At 36.2% G+C, this 25,265-nt stretch overlaps 1 protein-coding gene and 1 pseudogene across 2 annotated transcripts in view; one reads left to right on the forward strand and one right to left on the reverse strand.

The window, feature by feature from the left end:
* Positions 1–211: 211 nt before the first annotated feature.
* NUP155 (nucleoporin 155) overlaps positions 212–25,265 on the reverse strand; it is a 56,752-nt gene continuing 31,698 nt past the window's right edge. Inside the window, exons 21-36 of one of the 2 annotated variants that reach the window (XM_055422162.2) lie at positions 23,960–24,057; positions 22,022–22,152; positions 19,055–19,246; positions 18,302–18,440; positions 17,502–17,637; positions 16,540–16,693; positions 16,235–16,339; positions 15,452–15,606; positions 12,227–12,356; positions 10,660–10,773; positions 9,861–9,981; positions 9,104–9,214; positions 5,996–6,132; positions 4,573–4,679; positions 3,809–3,952; positions 212–3,256 (exon numbers count right to left, since the gene is read on the reverse strand). In XM_055422162.2, coding sequence (XP_055278137.2) covers positions 3,814–3,952; positions 4,573–4,679; positions 5,996–6,132; positions 9,104–9,214; positions 9,861–9,981; positions 10,660–10,773; positions 12,227–12,356; positions 15,452–15,606; positions 16,235–16,339; positions 16,540–16,693; positions 17,502–17,637; positions 18,302–18,440; positions 19,055–19,246; positions 22,022–22,152; positions 23,960–24,057 — 1,969 coding nt within the window. In that variant the 3' untranslated portion in view covers positions 212–3,256; positions 3,809–3,813. Of the gene's footprint in view, positions 3,257–3,748; positions 3,953–4,572; positions 4,680–5,995; positions 6,133–9,103; positions 9,215–9,860; positions 9,982–10,659; positions 10,774–12,226; positions 12,357–15,451; positions 15,607–16,234; positions 16,340–16,539; positions 16,694–17,501; positions 17,638–18,301; positions 18,441–19,054; positions 19,247–22,021; positions 22,153–23,959; positions 24,058–25,265 lie in introns of those variants that run through there. The other variant, XM_055422161.2, reaches the window with a different exon arrangement.
* LOC148774972 (ribonuclease MRP subunit p24-like) lies at positions 12,813–13,298 on the forward strand (annotated as a pseudogene).

Here is a 25,265-nt window from a genome sequence, read left to right on the forward strand (position 1 = left end):
ATGCTCAAAATCCTCCAAGTTAGGCTTCAATAGTACGTGAACTGAGAACTTCCAGATGTTCAAGCTGGATATAGCAAAGGCAGAGGAACCAGAAATCAAATTGCCAACATCTGTTGGATCATAGAAAAAGCAAAAGAATTCCAGAAGAACATCTACTTCTGCTTCACTGACTATGCTAAAACCTTTGTGTGGATCACAGATCACCTTACCTGCCTGCTGAGAAACCTATGTGCAGGTCAAGAAGCAACAGTTAGAACTGAACATGGAACAATGGACTGGTTGCAAATTGGGAAAGGGGCACATCAAGGCTATATATTGTCACCCTGTTTATTTAACTTATATGCAGAGTTCAGTTCACTCGCTCAGTTGTGTCCGACTCTCCGCGAACCCATGAATCACAGCACGCCAGGCCTCCCTGTCCATCACCAACTCCTGGAGTTCACCCAAACTCATGTCCACAGTCGGTGATGCCATCCAGCCATCTCATTCTCCGTCGTCCCCTTCTCCTCCCGCCCCCAACCTTTCCCAGCATCAGAGGCTTTTCCAGTGAGTCAACTCGTCGCATGAGGTGGCCAAAGTATTGCAGTTTCAGCTTCAGCATCAGTCCTTCCAATGAACACCCAGGATTGATCTCCCTTAGAATGGACTGGTTGGATCTCCTTGCAGTACAAGGGACTCTCAAGAGTCTTCTCCAACACCACAGTTCAAAAGCATCAATTCTTCGGCGATCAGCTTTCTTCACAGTTCAACTCTCACATCCATACATGACCACGGGAAAAACCATAGCCTTGACTAGACGGACCTTTGTTGGCAAAGTAATGTCTCTGCTTTTTAATATACTATCAAGGTTGGTCATAACTTTCCTTCCAAGGAGTAAGCGTCTTTTAATTTCATGGCTGCAATCAGCATCTGCAGTGATTTTGGAGCCCAAAAAAAGTAAAATCTCATTCTGTTTCCACTGTTTTTCCATCTATTTCCCATGAAGTGATGGGACCAGACGCCATGATCTTTGTTTTCTGAAATAGTATTTTAACTAATATGTGAAGCAGAACAACAAAACAATAAAAACAGATTACATTAGCTCTTACCAATTTTTGGATTTAAAAAAGTCTCATCACTTGGCTTCAACTGCCTTATGAGGAAAGTTTTCCTTATGAGCAAAATAAAACTTCCAAGAGTTTAAATGATTTATCAAAAGACTCAAAAATATTCTGAAAAAATTAAGGGAATTTAAATGAAAAAACTGATAAAAAATGGAAAGAAAGCATATGCCTTTCAAGACATTTAGATTCAGTGTTCTATTTCTTTATTTCCTTGATACAACTGTATCCCTATCATATTTTCCCCCTCATGAATAAGAGGAAAAAAGATGGAGGGAAGTATCCAGAGGAAGAGAATGACGAATCTGTGAGCCCTGAGATGAAGTCAACTATAAAACATAAAAGATGAGAGCGGAGAGGTTTTCAACAAACAAGTCACTAGTAAGTCAGGTATATTATACTAAAGAAATGCTGAACATACATTTCAGGACTAATATCCCATACCTCGTACAGTTAAACATTTCTCTTTTTTAAAAAAAGTTTTGTATTTATTTAGCTGCACTGGGCCTTAGTTGTGGCATGTGGGACCTTCTTTGCCACATGCAGAATCTCTAGTTGCAGCTAGCATGTGGGATCTAGTTTCCTGACCAGGGATGGAACCCACCCCTGCATTGGGAACTTGGAGTCTTAACCACTGGTCCACCAGGGAAGTCCCCAAAATAGCTTTTTCTCTTTCTTAACCATTTTGCCACATTAAAATGATCTATCTAGAAATATGTGTCACAATCAGGACTTTCAATGACTCCTCACTGCCTACAATGAATGCACTGTTTCATATATTCCACTTATCATTCATTGCCTATAGATATTTAATAGTCACTATAAAGAAATAATGTGTTGAATGAAAACCAGATATAAACAAGATATAAACAAAGATATAAACCAGATATAAACAAAGTTGATAAATGTGATAGAACAATGCTACTTCAAGTTTGATCCACTTACTACCAGTATCATTATCATATTGACGGTGGAATATCTGTAATAAACAGGTTATCGAAGTGATTCTTATGAATGTTAAGGTTTTACACTCTCCCAGATGATTAAAAAGGAGAAGAGGATCTTAATTTCTCTTAGTATTCTTACCCTCCAAAGGATATTGAAAACATTCGCTATGTGGCTAGAATTCTTAAAGGTGTTATGTAAGGTGTTACACAAATAAATGGTTCAGATTTCTAGATTCATAAAGACCATTTAGCCACATTAGCTTACATTCTTTATGAAAGATGTAGCTTCATTATTTTGAGTTCTGTAAACTTAACATATATATTAATGTTCTTGTGGATAAATGTGCTTGTAGAAGAACTGGAATCACGGCTAAATACAGTATTTAAGCAAGACTTTCATTTTAAGTAGACATGATAGAATTTTAAATTTACAGAATTAACAATGTGTAGCATACATTCATTTTACATATTCAAAGAAATCTAAACTTAAGGAACTGAAAAGCCGAAAAATATGAGAGGTGGTGGTACCTAATAAGAAGGTATTAACATCCTATTAAATATTATAAATAAGACTATAGATAAAGGGAGCTAAATTCTAAGAGAATAACTGGAGACAGCAACCCACGATCTTGGGAAAAACATAAAAATGGAAGAAAAAATATTTTCAAAATGTATTTTGAAAACTGTTAGACATACATTAGTGACAACAGGTAGAAGGTCATTACTCTTGGTAACAAAAGGTAAGAGGAAAGGAGTCCATGTTCTTGTTTTTCTGTGAGTCCTGGGTACTTGCCAGACTTTTCTCTTTTGTTGCCATGACTTTGGGCACTTGGTTTTGCCATCCTAATTCTGTTGAAGATTAGAAACTATATTATGAACAGTTTTGCTTCATATATGGTGTGTCTCAGGTGAAACTCAGGTGTTGTGGTTACTGATGGGCAAGGGAGGAGGAGGCATCAGATGGGAAGCTCCATCCATGAACTGGTTATATCTTCCAACACAGTGGTTCTCAACCTGACATGTACTGGAACATCATGAAGGGCGTTAAAACAGAGTGCTGGGCTGGAGAATCTGAATTTCTAACAAATGCCCAGATGGTGCTGATGTGCTGGTCTGGTGCACACACTTTGAGAACCACCAGTTTAAAGGAGTCAGTAGTCCCAGGACAAAGAAGAGCTTAGGTGAATGATGAGGGAAAACAGCATTTCCCTGCAGGGGAGATAGGACATAGGCCATTAATTACAAGTTTATCACTTGCTCAGAAAAAACAACCAGGTGTGTACTGCAAGGATTATAACTGACAAAATCAGTAGTTAGAAGAAATTTTTTCCCAAAGATGAACCCAAAAATCTTAAAAACTTTTAAAAAGAGACAGTGTTTATTTGCCTATTTAAGAACTGTTGTAGAATCTACTATTACGGGACTGGACCTACTCAGCTAGCCTATTTAAGTTTCAATACTTGAACTAACTTGACAATGAGCATATAAATTCAAAACAAGAGTTTTTTACTTGTTTATCCTTGTGTTAAAATCATAAATAATCTTATTTGTTTTTAACTTGATTATTAAAAAGCAAAATAGTATTATGTAGTAAAAAAAAGAATTCACCTGCAAATGTACTCTCTGCTGATACCAGTCACTTATTAAAAACGCATTTCTACTAAAATTGTTCTTAAGTTCTTAGATTTAGAGCATGTGATAGCTGGACCCAGCTGAGTTTTTATTTTACAGATTAAAAACGCAGGGATGAAAATACATTACAATAATTAATGAAGCCGTTCTAGTTTAGCCTGAAGAGATTTAAAGTTTCCAGTGATGGCTTGTACTGCTGCTGAGGAACTCATAGACTGGAGCTCGACCAGATAACCACAAACAGCATCCAGGCAGAGATTTGTGAATCTTCTCCTGTAAAGAAAAAGACACCCAATCAGCCATCTACAGATTCAGAAACATTTCCTCCTATAGGACTTCCCTTCAACTTCTGCTAATCTTACTTAGTAAAGGCCCACAGAAGAGGAAGGATCATGTGATTAAATAAATGGCAAATAAATGAAAGCAGAGAAAGACACTCAGGGGGGTAGGTGGATTACCATATACAACCATTCTCCTCTCGAAGACTGTTACAGTGAGAAGGCAGGCAGTAAGCAATGACTCCTTAAATTAATATTAAATATTTACATTCATTTGGTCTCCTCAAACAAATGTATCTTGAAACGGCCAATAATATCACAGAAGACATAATGGCACTTCCTAAGTTGCTCATTCAAAATGGAACGAGCTTAGCAGTAATTCATTAATTTTATCCTTTTATCGGGACAAGGGCTGGAAAATGGAAAAACTCTCACCTTTTATATGTGCTAACTGATATCAAATAGTTTCTGCACACATACACAGGAGTTTAAATCTCCCATACTTCTTGTAGTCTCTGTATCATGCCCCACTATCTCCAAATTTGTTACCTAGGTTATTTATTCGATGCATTTAAAAACCTTTGGTTTAGAACACAGTATCTAATTCATAGTTACCTCTCACAATTTAAAACTTGGCTAGGATTTTCAACATATCTTGTCAATAGTACATGTATACAATCTAAAAGGTGCAGTGGCTTCTTCATTCTGTTCCAGAATGGATCCTATAAAGAAAAGAACACGTCATCAATTGTAAGGTGAATTGTGTCAACTAATTTTTCCCTCACTTATGTTAGTTAAAATACTCATCAGAGTTCAGTGTACTGAAAACTGCACTGTGATGTCACTTAGGAAGAATATTTGATGTATCATTGCACTTTGCAGAGCATATTAATTTGCTGTTTAGGAACCTGAGATAACAGGAAAAAAAAAAGAATCCATTTCTTCCTACTGACTGTGACATGATTCTTACCTGGAACCTATGCAGATTTAATCTGATAGTGTGAATAAGAGACTAAACCAGTAGTCAGAGAATCTTAATTCTAGTTCTGACTCCACCATTACTAGCTATGTGACTTGAGTAGGTTATTTAACATCTCTGCCCTTGTCAGATGTAGATGGGATGTGATTAGTTGTTCATTTCCGTCAAAAGATAAATAAGTGCCTTGGAAAGCATTGTATGAATGCTCTGATGAAGCTACTATAATCATGACTAGTATTAAACACAAGCTAGATCAACAGGTTTCGTTTAGTTCATCTTAGTATAAAAATTACAAAACGTTAAGTCCAATAAGGTTAAATATGGAGAGAAAGATATTTTATTTTTTAAATTGAGGTATAACTGACACATAACATTGTGTTACTTTCAGGTGTACAATATAGTGATTTGCTGTTTGCATTCAAAATGATCACCATATTAAGCCTAGTTATCATCTATCACCATATAGTTAAATTTTTCTTTTCTCTGGAGAGAAAGATCTTTAAGCACTGATATTTTAGATGAGGTTACAAGGATTGAGAATAAATATTTTGTTTTTACAGTGAATATTTTGTTTTTACTTACTTTTCTTCTTTGGCTGCGCTGGGTTTTCACTGTGCACTCAGGCTCTCCAGCTGTGGTATGCGGGCTTATCTGCCCTGTGGCATATGGGATCTCAGTTCCCCAACCAGGGATCAAACCTACATGCCCTGTGTTGGGAGGTGGATTCTTAATCTCTGGACCACCAGGAAAGGTTTTATTCCTTTAAAGTAAGTAATTCTTAATGTATTTAGCCTATTCCGCTAAAAGTAAAGCATATATAATTATGCTTTATTGATATTGAAAAATATTTGATTTTTATCATGGTATATAACAGAGCAACTCTCATTACTGGTTTCAAAAGTCTGAAGCATGATAATTTCTGATACTCAATGAATGAAGCAAATTTCTGATGCAACTCTATTATATGATACTTAGAAACACACAACCAAAAAAATCCGCTCCTGTATCTAGAAACTTAAATTGATTTCACGAAAATATTTTATTTAATATTTTCCTTACCCGTGACTTGAACAAGTGATCATACACTTCCAGCAGTCTAGGTAATGGCACTCCAATTTCATTCATTGTCTGTATCACAAAACCCACATCCCAGTTCAAAGTACAAACTTGCTGCTCTAAGAACTGCACAATAAAATCTGGGGAGAGAAAAGATCAGTTGGGATTGTTAACTCTACTTTTTCCCCAGTGTTACCAAGATATAACTGACATATAGCACTGTATAAGTTTAAGGTCTAAATGTGATGATCTAAAACATACTGCAAAATGTTTTTCACAATAAAATTAGTTAACATGTCCTTCACCTCATATAATCACTAATTGCTGTTGTTCTAGATTTGTTAACCCTTGATACTAAAAAGTAGCTCTTATTCATAACTGAGCAGCTTCTAGAGGAAAATTTTTTAAAAAACAATTTTCAAAACAAATAATTCTTTGAATATAAAATAAGGTATATACCAAAACAGGCAAACCTACAGAGACAGAAAGTAGATTAGTGGTTGCTTAAGGCTGAGGGTGGATATTTCTTTTTGATGAAAATGGTCTAAATTTAACTGTGATGGTTGCACAACTCTGCAAATATGCTAAAACCATTCACTTACACACTTCAAAGCTATTAGGGAAAAAACTAAGAGTGAATGTAGAAAACAGCAAAAGGTACAAGAAGAGAATAGAGACCACTGACAATTACACTATTAGAGAGGGCCTGCTGATACATTTTTTTTTAATTTATGTATTCAATTATTCATTTATTTATTTCTTGGCTGTGCGGAGTCTCAGTTGCGGCATGCAGGAATTCTGATCTTCATTGTGACTTGAGAGATTTGTAGTTGCGCCATGAGGAATCTTTAGTTGTGGCATGTGGGATCTAGTTCCCCCATCAGAATCAAACCCAGGCCCCCTGCTCGGGAAGTATGGAATCTTAAACACTGGACCAGGGAAGTCTCATGATAAGAGTTCCTTAATATTTGAAACACTGATCTTAACAGCTTTTCAGAAAAAGAAGGGCTGCTGTACCTTGATTTTAGAAATATTAAATATAATATTCACAAGATTCTTCTTTATTTTGGTGACTCTAATTGTGGTCCCACTCTCACTTTTTACTACCTGTTACATCATAAATAGGGCTTCCCTGGTGGCTCAGAGGTTAAAGCGTCTGCCTCCAATGCGGGAGACCCGGGTTCGATCCCTGGGTCGGGAAGATCCCCTGGAGAAGGAAACGGTAACCCACTCCAGTATTCTTGCCTGGAGAATCCCATGGACGGAGAAGCCTGGTAGGCTACAGTCCACGGGGTCGCAAAGAGTCGGACACGACTGAGCGACAGAACGGAACGGAACGGAACATCATAAATATGCTCTTAACAGAAGCAATAAAATTCATATTTATGGTACCTAAAATCTGAGACTGACCAATATGAATAGCCATGGGCAAGAAAAATCACTGCAGACTGAACGTGCATCGCCCCTACAAGTTACCACACAGAGATTCTGGAGAGGTAATAGAAATTCTAAAGTCTCATAATTTGTTCTAGCTTAAAGTCTCCTGTTTGCCTTTGACAGAGTGATAGAAAAAGGAAGTTCTCTTCTACTCTAAATTTTATTGGGCTGAACAATTAACAATCTTAAGTCAAAGAAGAAATACCCTCAAAAGGTACTGTGCACAAGTGGTTATTTTGCTATTAAAATTGTCAAGCTTCACATACTCATGTGACTGCTCTTTATTTTACCCATCAATGGAAACAGTGACAGACTTTATTTTTGGGAGCTCCAAAATCACTGCAGATGGTGACTGCAGCCACGAAATTAAAAGATGATTGCCCCTTGGAAGAAAAGCTACGACCAACCTAGACAGCATATTAAAAAGAAGAGACATTACTTTGCCAATAAAGGTCCAATAAAAGTCAAAGCTACGGTTTTTCCAGTAGTCATGTATGGATGTGAGAATTGGGACTATAAGGAAAGCTGAGCACTGAAGAATTGATGCTTTTGAACTGTGGTGTTGGAGAAGACTCCTGAGAGTCCCTTGGACTGCAAGGAGATCCAACCAGTCCATCCTGAAGGAAATCAGTCCTGAATATTCATTGGAAGGACTGAGGCTGAAGCTGAAACTCCAATCCTTTGGCCACCAGATGCAAAGAACTGACTCATTTGAAAAGGCCCTGATGCTGGGAAAGACTGAAGGCAGGACAAGAAGGGGGAGACAGAAGATGAGATGGTTGGATGGCATCACCAACTTGATGGACATGAGTTTGAGCGAGCTCTGGGAGTTGGTGATGGACAGGGAAGCGTGATGTGCTGCAGTCCATGGGGTTGCAAAGAGTAGGACATGACTGAGCAACTGAACTGAACTGAAATGGCATAGGCAGTTTTTAATACTTTACTTATAAGAAATAAGGGTATGATTATAACAGTTTTATTTCTTACCATGTCCAGGGAATAAATCCTAAATCAGAGAAGACCTGTAAACAAGACTGTATCTTCATATTTTAAAAACAATATAAGGTTGTAGGTATCTTCATGTTTCTCAACACTTTCCAAAAGCACAAAGCGCTTATTTAACATTCTACTGTATGAATGTATTTATGTTGAGTCTATTGTTTTACGACCGAAGAAGACATTACAAATTGGCAAATGGCTCATAATAGAGATTCCTACCTTACAAATTTGGTTAAGAAAGGGATTCAAAGAAATTACATTTTTAACACAACTACTTGCTATTTTAAAGAAAAATATGTCCTCAATATACAGGGAGCAGTTAAACCAATCACAGATCATCAACACATGAAAACATCAGCTATTTTTCTCTTCTCTTCAAACTTGTATAGAGTTGCCAATAATATAACACTGTGGTCTGTTAGCAGTATTCCAACATAGCTATATAAACCTGGAAGGTCAAGCCAAGTTTCACATCCAAAACTATTCATCAACAGATCCTACTATTCTTTGGAAGTGTTTCTTTCTGGAGAGGTAGAATTAAACTGCAAAGCTGATAAATCGCAACCACAAAATGATTTTGCTCTAAAAACCATTATTTTTCCATGTCAGTGAAGAACACCATCAAAACAAAGCGAAAACAAAAGCCCCATGACTGTAGCTGAGGTTATGACTCACCGAGAGGAAAGAAGCGAGGCGTGCCGGCATATATCTTACCCAGGAGCACAATCTTGAGACTAAGAGCATGCATCCTATCTGGGGAGCTCAATGTCACACTTTCATTTAGTTCTGTAAGAAAAAGACATGTCATTAGAAACCCAAAGTTTTTTTTTTTTTTTTTTAATTTTTGGCCTTGTGGCATGGGATCTAGTTCCCTGAAAGTGAAATTGTTAGTCACTCAGTCAAATCCTACTCTTTGTAGACCCCGTGGACTGTAGCCCACCAGGCTCCTCTGTCCATGGGATTTCCCAGGCAAGAATACCAGAATGGGTTGCTATTTCCCTCTCCCCAAAGTGTTTTTAATGTGAAAAGTTTAAACTATTTTATTGTGTCTCAAGGGACAAAATACGATAGTTTGTTTGTATGCACATTAATATAATGAGCAGATTCTGTGTTTCTGTTAGTGTCTGACATACATACTTTCATCTTAGAAGGGGACTGGTTATGGGATTCTGAGCTAAGTATCTCAGAATTCCTTACTAAGCAGTACAAACCACAAAAATCACAATCTTTTCTGAGGGTCCTCTCAAACATTCACTGGAATCCTTCTCTCGAGGATCACCCTCAACCATATCCAGGTACCAGTCACTTACCCTCTGCTTAAATATATACAGTTTTCATGAGCCCTTAATATATGATCACTAACAGTGTACATTCACTCTTCTACCAAGTCATTAAATAACGTGTAGCTAACAGACCTAGCTGTGAAACTTACCTTTTTCTATGATATCTTGCCAAAGTGTCTGCACCAGTATAGGGTCTGAATAACCAGCACAGTGAATTATTGCAAGTTTACATTCTGCAAGTTTAAATGGGTCAGCAAACTCCCCATAAAGCTGCAGGAGAAAATGCCAACATCCATCAAGAGGTTAGTATTCAGAAATTAACAATAAAGAACCCCCTGAAAGTTAAAAGTAACCAATGATGTTATCTGAAGTTCCTAAAATATGATATAAATATGTGATGGTATGTAGGTTGTCATAATGCCAGATTAAGAATGGTTAACACATTTGAACAGATTTCAATACGTGTGCCTTTTTTTTCCCCTTGGCTAAGAGCAAGATGCCACAGTGACACTTCTTTTAGAGCTAGTGTTGTCCAAACTAAGGGTTTGGAAAGATCATGGATATACTGACAAATCTAAGGGTACTTCTGGGTACTTAGAGAAATGTCCAGTAATAATTGAAAAAGAAACTGTTCCAGAGGGTACAAAGTGGGAGAGGCTTGGCAAGTTGGGCAAATATAAATTACTTTTTCAAGACAAGAAACGGTCCATAAATTAGATGGCAGGAGTTTTAACAAAGCCCCGTGTGAGGTTGATAGATTCTTGACAGAAAGTGGCCTGGAAAGAGAAACGTGCTCTAAGGGTGAGGTAACATGGTGGTTTCAGCCCAGTGATGTTCTCCCAAAGATGGCTCAATTGCTTTCTTAAACACAAAGGAAAATGCAAAAGAAACAAGTAACTTGTAGATAATAGCTGATTATCATAGGGATTTCATTTGCCTTTTTACCACCTTAGTTATGTCCATTAGTTCAGAATCCAGCTGAGAAATTGCATCCTGTACAGAAGAATGATGGGAATATTGCCTTTGTAGTGTCTCTTGTATCTGAAGTTGGATCCTGGCAACCTGGTTTGGGTAGAAAAAAAGCAAATCTTAAGTTCTTCATGATAAATCACCAGGTATTTGGAGAAATGACTCCTAGTATCTGACTTTAAGTTTGTTTGCTAAATAACAAACTTTAAGTTGGTTAAAATAAAATAACAGCATAGTAACTATAGTTAATGATACTGTATTGCATATTTAGAAAGTTGCCTAGATAGCAGATATTAAAAAGTTCTCATTACAAGAAAAAAATTTTTTTGTAATATTTATGGTGACAAATGCTAACCAGACTTATTGTGATCATTTTACAAAAGAAAAATTTAATCATTATGTTGTATACCTGAGCAATTGTTATATGTCAATTCTACCTCAATAAAAAAAATGTATAAAGGCTTTTATCAGAACAGACTAGCAACCCTTCATTACAACAAAGGGGATTACACAGGGACTGGGCTGTGCCTGAGAGCCTTTGCTGCCCACCAACATCAGTTTCTCCCATGATTACAGCCAGACAAAATGGCCAGAACTCTACTTCGCAGCCTCCTTTGCATGGAGTCTGGCCCTAAGACTAAGCTCTCTTCAAAACAATGTGAACGTAAGTATGCCACTTCAGGGCTGAGGTTTTTAAGAGTGAATGTGCTTCTGACATGCTCTCTTCACACTTCTTCCCTCTGATTAAAAAAAAAAAAAAGGTAAGGCTATCAGAATGGTAGAACCGGAAAATAGAATTTGGGAAGTGACATCAAGCAAGTGGAAGAAAGCCACATGCCAATCAGGAATACCAACTCTGGATTTTTGTGAATGAGGAATAAGCTTTTGTATATGGACCACTACATATACATTAGTGTGTCTCTTAGTAAAGGCTTTAGCCCACTCTACTTCATACATCTATTAATAATCTCTAGAATTAATGGTGAATGCAATATAATCTTGGAGAAGGCAATGGCAAGCCACTCCAGTACTCTTGCCTAGAAAACTCCATGGATGGAGGAGCCTGGTAGGCTGCAGTCCGTGGGGTCGCTAAGGGTCGGACACGACTGAGCGACTTCACTTTCCCTTTTCCCTTTCACACATTGGAGAAGGAAATGGCAACCCACTCCAGTGTTCTTGCCTGGAGAATCCCAGGGACAGGGCAGCCTGGTGGGTTTCCGTCTATGGGGTCACACAGAGTCGGACACGACTGAAGTGACTTAGCAGCAGCAGCAGCAATATAATCTGCTTAGTGTTAGAAGAGTTAGAATAAACCTTTAGAAATGTCACAGAGAAAACCTTTAGCTTATAGCAATGCCCTAGGACCCAAGTGCTGTATTGTTAAAATCTTTTATTTATATATAAATACGAAAAGAAAGAGAAGGCAGAAGAGATTAAAATTAATACTAACTGCTACAGACCTACTATTTATTAGGGGAAGAAGAGAAGTGGACTAACACATGGCTAATAATCAGTGTGGATAGGCTTAAGTATTGTTAGCACTTACTTCCATTTTTTCTTCTAATTCATGAAGGAATTCACCATCTGCAGCTATTGATGAAATGGCAGTGGAACTTTTGGCACTAAGAATGGCACGAGCAATGTATTCTAGTCGCTGCTGAAGTGAAATTTCTGTGCTGGAGGGGGAAAATCATTACTTTTATTTATGTGAATTCTTAAGGAGCCTATATAATATATATATAAGTGAATATATATATATTTATGTGAATATAAATATATATATATATATTTATATATAATATATATATTTAATATATTAAATTAATATATTTAATATATATATAAATATATAAAAATATATATTTATGTGAATTCTTAAGGCGCCTATATATATATATAATATATATATATAAGTTATGATGTACTATTTTATACCAAATTAACACAAAAGGCCATTTGAAACTTGAAAAAGTAGAGGATTTCTAACAAAAGAGATCCACAATTTAAGTGAACACATAAAGAAATTCTTATATCCAAAAAATTATCTTACTATTTTAAAACTTTAGTATATTAAAACTTGGAACCTTCTAAAGTTAAAGAAAGCTTTTTATTATTCCTCATATTCTTCATTTCTCTACCTTAATGTGGCCAAACCGAAATTGATACCCTAATTACAGAAACTTCTTAATTGAGAAGAAATTATATGCTCAGTTTTAAGGAAGCAAAAATTCAGAAAAAGTACAAAGACCGCAAAAATGTATTGTTACTTGTAAAACATACAACAGTTAAACGTCGTGATAAAAGGACAAGCTTTCTATCAGCACTGAAGAGCAGTCCTAGCACTCTTACAAGTAAACTCAGCCTGAAGAACCCAGAAAGAAAGACTCCTAAGTTCTGCAAACCTAAATCATGGTGCATCTCGTCCAAAGGCAAGAAGAGCCCAAAACTGAGCTTCAGAACACCTACATCTGGACAGTCAACACCCATCTGATCCTCAAAGAATGTGAGTGAAACAAAGACACACCTCTCAGCTAAAAGTGCTGCTTAGTCAGAGTGACTCTGGAAAGAATCCAAAGGTGAACTGTAGAAATTCGTCCCGTGTAAAGGATGAACTATGAAAATAAAAAATGTTTAATGCAATTTCTGAAACTTAGAAAAACTGCTTTTACAAAAACCTGTATTTATTCTTAAAATACATGGAAACTGGGGTCCAAGAAGAAACTCTTCCTGGCATTCTTCAGTGTTTAATAGAGAAAAATACCTTGTTAGAATGAAAAACTGAAATCTGCCTCCCTAACAGGGTGATTATGAGGGTCAAAAATATATAAAAGGTCCTTGTAAGTAGTAAAGATATATATGGACAAAGAAAACAAAAGACTCTGTACCTTTAGAAGCCTTGTTTCATAAAGGCTTTATTTCCCCCTCTCATCTCTTAAAAAAAACAAAACCCACTTGAAACAAACATTTTGAAAGTGGATAACATTTCCAAATTACTAAAGTAGAATATTCTATAGCTGCCAACTTATTTGGTGCAGCTTACATATATAAAAAAAGAATGTAGTGAGAAAGAGTAACATAATAGTTGGAAAAAGATTTTACTGTGGAAAGAGATGGATGGTAAGTTAAGGGCTAAAGACTAGATGTACAGGGTCCTCACATGACAGGGAAATTAGGTTGCATGCGTGTGTCAAGTAGAAATGGACAATAGGCACTGTTCTTAAAAGAGGGTTTCTGAATATTTTATAACAAGAACGTAGTAATTGTGATAACAAGGAAAAAGATCCATAAATGCTAATGAAAAGGCAATTAAGGGCCACTCTAACAGTGCAAGCAATGACCAGCATGACCGAAATGACTTACAAAGATTTGTACAGTAATGGTACTTGGATGTACTAAGAGCAATGACAAGAGTAATCCAGAAATGAGATTCTGAAGGCCTGGATAAGGTCACAGTCCATATGTGCCTCTGCGGGCAGAAAATAATAGGCACTCAAATATTGGATAAAGAAATGAATTACAGAACCTCAAGATAGAGCCGTAGTGAATTAAATATTTAATAATGCTGTCATTTCGTCTTAATTTTGTTTTGGTCAATTCTGAATTATACAAAAACTATGACTTGACCAAAGCCTTTACTCCAAAATACATTTTAGGTCTTTACTAGCTCAAATTCCTTTTCTTTCCTTTTATTAAACCAAAGACAAATTGAAGTCACTACGATATATGTCATTTTCTGTAGCTGAGGGGAATTTATGAAAATCAAGTGATTATTATGACCAAAGAGGGCAAGAAGATAAAAAATGCCTTGGGTCCACACATGCAGTAATTACAACTGCATTAGTGCACACACAGACGCATGCACTCCCACCTGCGATCAGCCACATCTGGATGCTTGAAGTAACCGTTCCGATTAACATGGTTTAATCACAGCTTTGCCTCAAACACCTCCTCTTCCTAACATAACCAATCTTTATGTTTTAGAAATAGCACCATATTCTTTTGGCAACATTTCGAATGAAGAGGGTCAAATTAATCTGTTCAAAACTGTATGAAGTTGTCTTTATATAACAATCTAATTGGACCTTTCAATGCCTTCTGTAACAGAATTCTTAACACTCCTTAATATTTATGCTGTAAGACCTTGTCAGGAACTTAAACCAATGTAAGAGTTGAGGAAATTGGTCTGGAATTTGTTAAACATTTAAAATTATAAAGCCTTTGAGAAGCATTTTTTGTCCTTTTAATTAATAATAGTAATGATTTGCTGTCAGTAGGAAAGAATCTAAAGACACAGTTTAAAGAAAAAGGGTTTAGAAAATAGTTTCAGTAGAGTCTGTTTAGTAGGAGTTATTTGGTACCTTTACACATTATTAAAAATGAAACAAAAAGAAAAAACTATAAACTTTAGGTAAATCCAGGGCTTCCCGTGTAGTTCAAATAGTAAAGAATCTGTCTGCAATGTGGGAGACCTAGGTTCAATCTCTGGGTCAGGAAGGTCCCCTGGAGAGGGGCATGGCAACCCACTCTAGTATTTTTGCCTGGAGGATCCCCACGGACAGAGGAGCCTGGTGGGCTACAGTCCATGGAGTCACAAACAATCAGACATGACTAAGCGACCAACACTTTCACTTTAGGTAAATCCAAGTAAAATCATAAAATTTTTATGTATGTATAACCTGAATAAAGTTTTCTTAAAATCTGAAGTCTGGATGCAGTAACTAGATATGGTCCAGTTATCAATTACTCATCACATGAGAATATGAGGCCATACCTATGCATGTCAGCCAATTTGGACAGGACACGAGCTGCACTGCTAAAACTTCTGTTCTTCTCGTAATACCTCCAGAGTAGATCCATATAACGAACTTTGTTTTGGTCAACTTTGGCCATTCGTACTAGATGTGGCTCCAGAAACGGAGAAGCAATCTGGAAATCATACAGTTGTTCAGAAACATTTTCTAACCACCCACTTGCTCTTTACATAATAAATATATCATCATTGCCTTGTTTTATGAATACATAAGCAATATTATAATCCAGTAACAGATAAGAAAGGGGCAATTTTTCTCATTATAAATTATCAAAGAACTGCTATCACAGTTGTATTATGTTGATAAAAATGATTACATTCCAAGTGCAAATCTTTTAATAAATTTTGAGAACACAGTTACTGATTTCTAGCCTCTGAGCTCAAAGACATCCTTGCCACAATCTGTTGCCATCTATTCATTTTACAGAGTGAGGTACACTGACACTTAGGGTAGTGAAAGGACATTTGTGAAGCAGCTTAATGGCAGAGTTAAGACAAAGTTCAGGTTTCCGGATTCATAATCCATTGATTTTCATGCCACAATATAAACAATCCCAGTCAGCTTCTAAATAACAAGAAAATCAGAGCAACAGGATACCGTGCTCACTAGAAAAAAGTATTACATTACTTGGCTTTTCACTAATACCTACTGGTTGGTATTTCCTAATAACCATATATACTAACCCACTGAGTTAATGCTACTTAAAAATATAAATTAACACTATTGGTATAAAAAATATTTACCTGTAGCAGTTTATCTGCAAGGTCTGCTTGTATTAGCCAATTATACAGGGCAATACTAAAGAGTTCATCTTTGGATCGCTGAGACAGTTTAAGCATTTGTTCAAACTAAAAAAAAACAAAACAGTAAAAATTAGCATAGTTAAACGCTTGACCTGACCTTCAGCCTTTTAAACCTCCAGCAAGAAATCAAGACTCCTTAAATGGGAAGTTTTGAGAGCTATCACCTTTCCCTAGATGATTATACCACCGCGCAGAACTTCTAAATGCAGTGCATTTTCAGAATGAAAATACACTGTGTCCCTTACATGATGTCCTGCTTCTTCATTACTCAGCATATTGGGATCAGATGACAACACTGGAGGCCCGGGCTTCTTGGGGACGCTGGGAGACTGAGGAGCGGCCTTACTTTGATTTACCAGTTCCTGAAGTGTATCCGTGATACACTTGTAACTGTTTAATCTGAAAAAGCATGAAAGAGGAACGGTTACATGATTTAGCTGGCAACTAGTTAACAATCGAAAAAGAAACTAAAGGTAATTTTGAATACACACACAATTTGGTATTAAAAATAATACAAATCATACACTTTTCCTATAGGTTTGAGAAGCATTTGTTTAGAAAGGTGAACTCATAAAAATGAAACACATGTCTTAGATTGGTTATGTATTTCCTTTATGAATATCCATTTTTTTGTAGTAGTCTCTGAACATTTAAAAATCATCCTTTAAATTACTGAAACAAAACAATCTTCATTTAGAACCAGACACTGTGGGCTGGACGGGTGAGGCAGCACTTCTGTTTCCAAAAATGTTATTGCATTTAAAACTGACATTAACATGTATACACTGCTATATTCAAAATGGATAACCAACAAGGATGTACTGTATAGTATATGGAACTCTACTCAGTGTTGTGTGCCAGCCTGGATGGAAGCGGGGTTTGAGGGGGAAAGGATACTGTTCACCTGAAAGTTTGGGGGAAAAAAAACCAAAAACAAAAAACTGACAGTAATACAATTTCAGAAAAACCAGAGGTAGTTCAAAATATTCCTTAAGAATTCCCACCAGACTATAATTTTATCCCTAGGCAAAAAATTATAATATTGATTCACACCTTTGATAAAATGGGCATTTTTAGGAAAAGCATAATTCAGTTTTGTAAGGGCTATACTTGAAACATTATTTTCCTAATACTACCAGTCAAACTTTTCACAAAGAAAAGTCCTATATCGATAAAGTTGAGACTCTGCTAAGGTGATAAAACTCACCTTTCCTGGAAAGCCTGAAGTCCTACGATGTCCTCTTCTGGTTCTCCGTGTTTATAGAAATGAAGTCCAAGACCCTGAGGATCTTTTTTTTCTGCAGCAGTAAGGGAGAGCTCCACCACACCCTCATAAAAACGCACTAATGGGAAAGTTAAGGCATATTATTAAGTGGATATGTTTTTCCTTAGCTGGCTTATAAAGACACTGATCAAAGTTATTTGTTCACTACTGGAAGGGTTCTACTGTATAGTAGTATAGTAGTTACCTAGGTGACAATATCATATAAAATATTTCTGATGAGTCTACCAAAGAACTAGGTTCTAACATGCCTAAAAGGCAGCTATTAAATATATTTTATTCACTGTAAAAAAAAAATATCATATTTAAAATAACAAAGAGGAGGACTACAGTCCCTTGATGGAAAAAAAAAAAACCTAAGGATTCATAGTACTACCTATACTAACAGAACATTATGTTAGATTTGATTTTAAGTAATTTTAAACTGAGCAGACAGTATTTTAAAAAAATTAGTCAAAAGAATTGAAAGTACCTGAAATATAAATGTAACCCAGAAAGCAATCTAATACAGATAGTAGTTTAGCCAGAATAGGACTGACACTACAATGTTAAAAAGTTATACATTTCAAGATAAGAGCACTATTGCTTTTCTAGAAGCTGGTATAGTCATCAAATACTAAGACACAAGAAATTTATTTTGTATGTATTATCACTTGGGCCACTGAAAATTGAAGGAAGATTTGCCTCTGAGTTGAGCAGAAGGTATGAAACATTTCATTTCTCACCTTGCCTATACTGAGCACAAACACTGGATAGGTCTACCTGATTGCTGATTTTTTGATATTCCTTTAAGGATTCCCTTAACATTCTTTCTTTCTCAATCTTATTTTGAACTTGTCGGGAGTGCTGGAGAAGCTCATTTGCCTAGAAGTAGAGATGACAAGAACTTAAAAAGATATGAAATCAAGCACACAGATGATGCTGTCAATACAGATTTTAGTCTACGTCTAATTACATCTGGTTTATGACCATCAACGATAAAAACAACTCTGCAAACTTACTTCTTCTTAATTTTAGGCAGAAAAGTTTTTGACCAAAATATCCTAGCTATTCTTAATTCCTCTCTCAAATATGTTAAGCAAGACAGCTCTTGATTGGTAAATCTCTTGCCCTGTAAATACATTATTGGTCAGCAGGCAGTCCAGGAAACACTGATTTTTTTAAGGTTTTCTCACCTGTAGGAAAGGATCAATAAAAATTGCCCAATTAACTCTAATTTATTATACACAAGTTTTAGTGATTTTAAATAAAAATTTTAAAGAAAGGCATATTTAACCATTTTTTCCATATGGTCCAGAAATACTATCAAAGATTCTTTATGAAAAATTTATCTATGTATTTAAAAAAATAATAAATTCCAACCTCCTTCTTACACAGATGAGAATTCTGAGTTCATGAAAGGCTAAGAGACCTACCCCAAGGTCATATGTCAAGAAAAAAGAGAATTCCTGATTACAGTGGTAACAGAGCCATCATACCTTAGAACAAACTGCATCATCAGTGCTATACAGAAGTGGGCAGATGTCCTGTAAGTGTAAACTGATGCCATCAACAGCAGCATTATCTCTGATGTAGCAGTTGATTAGAGAAGCAATTAATGCCCCAGTCAGTTCCTTGTCCCTGATTACCAGGTCTTTAAAGGTGGTGATTTTCAATTGTTCTTGAAATTCCTAGGAGTATAAGAGAAAATTTTCTTTTGATCAGAAATACAGGAATATCCTATTTCTGCACAGAATGAAACTTCGATGATTTAAAATAATTAAAAAAATAAAATATACTGAACTATATAAATAATAAAATTTTACAAATTTTCATAGATCATAGAGAATTCGAGAAGAATCCATAGTATGCCTATTCCAAATCTCTCACTTTATAAACAGAAGGCAAAGCCCAAGAGCCAAAATTGGAGCCAGGCCTTCTGACTTTAGTTATAACTAGGAAAAAACAATTACCTACATTAAAAAGTCTTTGGCTAACATTTATCTATCCAAAATAATGTGTTTCCTGCTTGTTCAGTTGTGTTCATCTCTTTGCAACTATAGCCTGCCAGGTTCCTTTGTCCGTGGGATTGTTCAGGCAAGAAGACTGGAATGGGTTGCCATTTCCTACTCCCAGGGATCTTCCTGATCCTGGGATCAAACCCCTGTCTCCTGCATTGCAGGTGGATTCTTTACCACTGAGCCATCAGGAAAGCCAAAATAATGTTCAAATTCTATTATTTAAGGACTTCTAACACTGGAGTTTGATCTCATTTTGAACACATAGGTTACTAAAATGGAGTTCTAAAGTATTGAGGTGATTTATACTACAGTAACATTTGGTTTAGTGATTTGACTACTATCTTTTCCAAAATTTCAGCAAATACACACAATCTATGCTCAATTTTTTTTTATTTATATTTAATTTGCAGTCCACGAGCATGTCAGGAAGGAAAGCTTTGAAGATGGATCACAAAAAAAATAATACCTAGGCTAAAAGTTGACCGAGATTATGCTTACCAGCCAATAAAACTAGAAATGATTATTCTAGCTGTCATGGAAAAGAAAACAGCTTTCATAATTAAGCATATTCATTTGAATCTTTAAAAAGATAACAGAAAATACGTCTTTAAACGGAACAAAACTCCTCACTGGACAGTACGGGAAAGAACACAAAGATTGTCTTTTAACTTCGAAAACTTGATACTTAAAAGTCAAGAATCAAAACATTTTTGGGTAACCAAATAGCCCTAGAGGATAAGAAATAGAACTATAGTTAATAAACATGGAAGAAACCACAGACTTAGAAAATTACCATTCTGTAACTGAAATAACTGACTCAGGTAATGATTATCAATTGATGTGATGAAAGCCTGATGAAAGTTTGATGAAGAATTTCACAACAGCAGGACTAGACTTAACTTTTGAATCCAATAATCAATGTCTGTATGACTAAAAGTGGGACAATCAAATCTTTTATGTCTCCTAATAAATTAATTTAATACATTAGTTAATAAATTAATAAACATAATAAAATGATTATCTATGAAGTATTTTATTCTTTCTCAAATAAATGGACCTGAACTTATCAAGCTTCTATAGACTTGATTTCCATTTCACAGAAAATGCGAGCAACAGGCAAACAAGTTCACTACAAGTGTACAAATTCACTACAATGCAAGAGCAGAGAGAGAATTACTCTAGACTGACAGACTAAACAGACATAACATCCAAATGCAATGAATGAAACAACTGTTTAGATTCTGATTAGAATAAACCAATCTACAAAAAGATATTTTTAAGACAGAAATTTCACTATTTCAGATGCTACCAAAGAATTAGTGATAATATTGCTAAATGTAATAATGAAATTGGTGTTCAAGAAAATGGTCACCTTTTTAAAGGAATACATATTAAAGTATATAGAAATGAAAAAATATGATGTCAGATATCTACTTTAAAATAATTCAGTAAAAAAGAAAATAAGGGGATAGATTAAGCCAAAGGGGTAAAATTATGAAAATGCTGAATACAAATCAATTGTGTATTTAAAAATATCTTTAGTAAAGGAAGATTTCATCCACATATGACAAAGTTATGGTTTTGACAATGAAACCCTCATGTTATCAGGGTGGCTCAGTCAGTAAAGAATCTGCCTGCAATGTGGGAGACACGGGGATTAGTTGTTGTACGTCCTCTACTTTGGGTATGTTTAGAAATGCTCACAAGGATATTGATAGGTAGGAATAAATTTCCCTTAAACCACCTAACATTCAGATAAATGCAAATTACCTTTACCCTTAAAAAGGATTCCAATGAGGGCAGCAAGAGCAGCATGGACCATTCATTTCCCATAGTGGTGAACATCTTTCTTTAAAGTAGGAATGTTTAATCTACATTACTGGATTCTTTGAATTTACATTCAAAAAGTTTGCATATGTGTCTGTATGCATTTTTTGAAGGTGGGGAGAAAGAGTTTTGATCAGATTCCCATAGGAATCTGTAGCCCAAATAAAGGTTACTATTGGAAAAATATCTTTGGTAAAGTAAGGTATCATCCACAAATCACAAACTTCTGGTTTTGACAATGAATCCCTCAAGTTATCAGGGTGGCTCGGACAGTAAAGAATCTGCCTGCAATGCGGGAGACCCAGGTTTGATTCCTGCATCAGGAAGATCCCCTGGAGAAGGGAATGGCAGTCTACTCCAGTATTTTTGCCTGGAGAATTCCATGGATAGAGGAGCCTGGCAGGCTACAGTCTGTGGGCTTGCCAGGAGTCGGACATGACTGAGCAAATCTCTGTCTTCAAGTTATCATGCTTTAGTGCAATTTTCTCATTACATACTAATTTATCATAACCTAAATGCTTCCCAAAAGAATCCCTCCTGAACCTAAGTGCAAGATTAAAACTTACTCAAAACAAGCTAGCCACAATAATATGATTTTAAGGGGAAAAAATTTCCTACCTTCTGAAGTTCTCCTACAATGACAGTGAATTGGTGTTCACAAAGAAGTTTCCATAAAGCCAGAGCCTGGTATGATTTTCGAACCAACTGCTGGATTGCCTGAAGTGAAATCTTTTCACTCAGTTGAGCCTCTAATTGAAAAACACAACTAATGAAGTTTGCAACATGACAGGTTAGGCATTATTTAAAGTAAGACAACCATAGTTGAGGGTGAGATCCTCATCGCTCTCCTCCTGCCGATCACAGGGAATGATGATCATGAGTTGCTGAATTCACGGCTTTAACCTCTCACTACATGTAAGTGCTTCTGTGTGTGCATACATAAACAGTAAAAATGCTGCAGTTTTTGACAACTTACACCATTGTTTTTTACTGCCCAGTTATATTTTCACATTGATAAATGTAAGTCCAGTGCATTTATTTTAATTGCTAAGTATTCCACCATGTAAGTTTTACCATAATTAGGTCCATTTTCCACCTGAAAGACATTTCTATTGTTTCCAATGTTTTGCTACTAAAACAGTAATGCAATAAATATCCTTAAAAAAGATCTCCTTGAAAACAGTCAGGTTTTGATGGGACTGTTTTTCATATTAAGATGCACTGGAGAATCATGAAATCAATTCAGTCAGTCATGATAGCTTTTTTTTCCCTCCCCCTTAAAAAAGGAAATAGAATGAAAAAGGGGGAAAAAATTAGAGTACAAAATAGTTGTTGCTTAAAATTGTGTTCAGTTGTGTATGTATGCTTTTAAACATCTGGGTCGTAATGTAAAAATTATTTCTTACTGTGAGGAAGAAACTCTGATAGAGACTGCTCCTGCATATATACTGAGAATTGAAACTGCTGGCTTTGAATACATACGCATTTTTAGCTTTTACTATGTATGATCAAATTGCTCACCAAAGTGGTTATTTCAGTGTATACTGCCAGCAGTTTGAATGCTCCCCTTTGTAAAAATCCTTACTATTGCTTGTATTTTATCAAGCTTACCTGAAAAGAAGTACTAAAAAAAGAATTTACAAATACTGAACAGAAAACTGGATCCAGCAGGAAGGAAAGAAAGTACATTGGGACAAAAGTAAATGGCTGGGTCTTAAATAGCAAAGTTCTGTAAGCCAGAATAACTGGCTCAAACAATAGAAGGGAAAGAACTTAACAAAAATAAATAATTAAATGGCAGGCAAAACTTAAACAATATTTTATTACTATTCCAAGTCACATCTGGAATAATTAATGGTTACAAGAACTTTTCAGTTCCTTTGCTCCTTCCTTGTTACTTTTTATAATTGATTAAAAAAAAAAACAACCTTAACACTTGATTCACATTGTAAGCGCTGTAAGAAATACCACTTCACACACATAAGGACAGAAATTTAAAAACAGAAAAAGAAAAATTACTGGTGATAATGTGGAGAAAACTGGAATACTTTGTGTACTAGTGATATAAATGTACAATGGTATAGTTGTTATGAAAAAGTTATGGTGGTTACTCAAAAAATTAAAAATAGAACTACACATAATCCAGCAACTACACTTCTGGATACATAAGAAAATAACTGACAGTAGGAACTCAAACTTCTATTTGTATACCATATTCATAGCAGAATCATAAAAATACCCCAAAGGTTGAAGGCAACCTAACTAGGATCCCACAAGCCGTGTGGCAAAAAAAATAAATTAATTAAAAAGTGAAAAAAAAAAAAAAGGTACATATCATGTTTTCTGGTGGAAGAAAGGAAAACAAAACTATGAGCTGAAAGTTATAGAAATACAAGATGTCCATATTATACTTATGCAAACACTAATATTATTTTAATAAAAATATTCATTAACACAAATGACCTTATCAAGAGAGGCCCACTGTTTTCTATTCACCTAATACAACTCTACTTGGGTCATCAACATTTAACTGATTAATCAGAAGCAATAATTTACCGTGCAACTTCCTCTGCAGCTCCTGTTGCATCTGCTGAGTATTTCCATTTTCAGGACGCATGAATCCTATCAGCCTCTGCTGTACTTTGGCGGCAGTACTGAAACAGAAATTCCAGAAAATATATTAAAAGGGTTGTGCAACTATTCAGTTCAGTTCAGTTCAGTCGCTCAGTCGTGTCCGACTCTTTGCGACCCCATGAACCACAGCACGCCAGGCCTCCCTGTCCATCACCAACTCCTGGAGTTCACTCAAACTCATGTCCATCGAGTCGGTGATGCCATCCAGCCATCTCATTCTCTGTCGTCCCCGTCTCCTCCTACCCTCAATCGCTCCCAGCATCAGAGTCTTTTCCAGTGAGTCAACTCGTCGCATGAGGTGGCCAAAGTATCGGAGTTTCAGCTTCAGCATAAGTCCTTCCAATGAACACCCAGGATTGATCTCCCTTAGAATGGACTGGTTGGATCTCCCTGCAGTCCAAGGGACTCTCAAGAGTCTTCTCCAGCACCACAGTTCAAAAGCATCAATTCTTCGGCGCTCAGCTTTCTTCACAGTCCAACTCTCACATCCATACATGACCACGGGAAAAACCATAGCCTTGACTAGACGGACCTTGGTTGGCAAAGTAATGTCTCTGCTTTTTAATATGCTATCTAGGCTGGTCATAACTTTCCTTCCAAGGAGTAAGCGTCTTTTAATTTCATGGCTGCAATCAGCATCTACAGTGATTTTGGAGCCCAAAAAATTAAAGTCTGACACGGTTTCCACTGTTTCCCCATCTATTTCCCAAGAAATGATGGGACCAGATGCCATGATCTTCGTTTTCTGAATGCTGAGCTTCAAGCCAACTTTTTCACTCTCCTCTTTCACTTTCATCAAGTGAAAAGGTCACTTCATTCAGTCTTCATTCCAATCCCAAAGAAAGGGAATGCCAAAGAATGCTCAAACTACTGCACAATTGCACTCATCTCAACGCTAGTGAAGTCATGCTCAAAGTTCTCCAAGCTAGGCTTCAGCAATATGTGAATCGTGAACTTCCTGATGTTCAAGCAGGTTTTAGAAAAGGCAGAGGAACCAGAGATCAAATTGCCAACATCCGCTGGATTATGGAAAAAGCAAAAGAGTTCCAGAAAAACATCTATTTCTGCTTCATTGACTATGCCAAGGCCTTTGACTGTGTGGATCACAATAAACTGTGGAAAATTCTGAAAGAGATGGGAATTCCAGACCACCTGACCTGCCTCTTGAGAAACCTGTATGCAGGTCAGGAAGCAACAGTTAGAACTGTACATGAAACAACAGACTGGT

Source organism: Moschus berezovskii, chromosome 18 (genome assembly GCF_049115385.1).
Source record: "Moschus berezovskii isolate FMDL1 chromosome 18, NW_MosBer_1.0, whole genome shotgun sequence".
NCBI classification, from domain to species: domain Eukaryota; kingdom Metazoa; phylum Chordata; class Mammalia; order Artiodactyla; family Moschidae; genus Moschus; species Moschus berezovskii.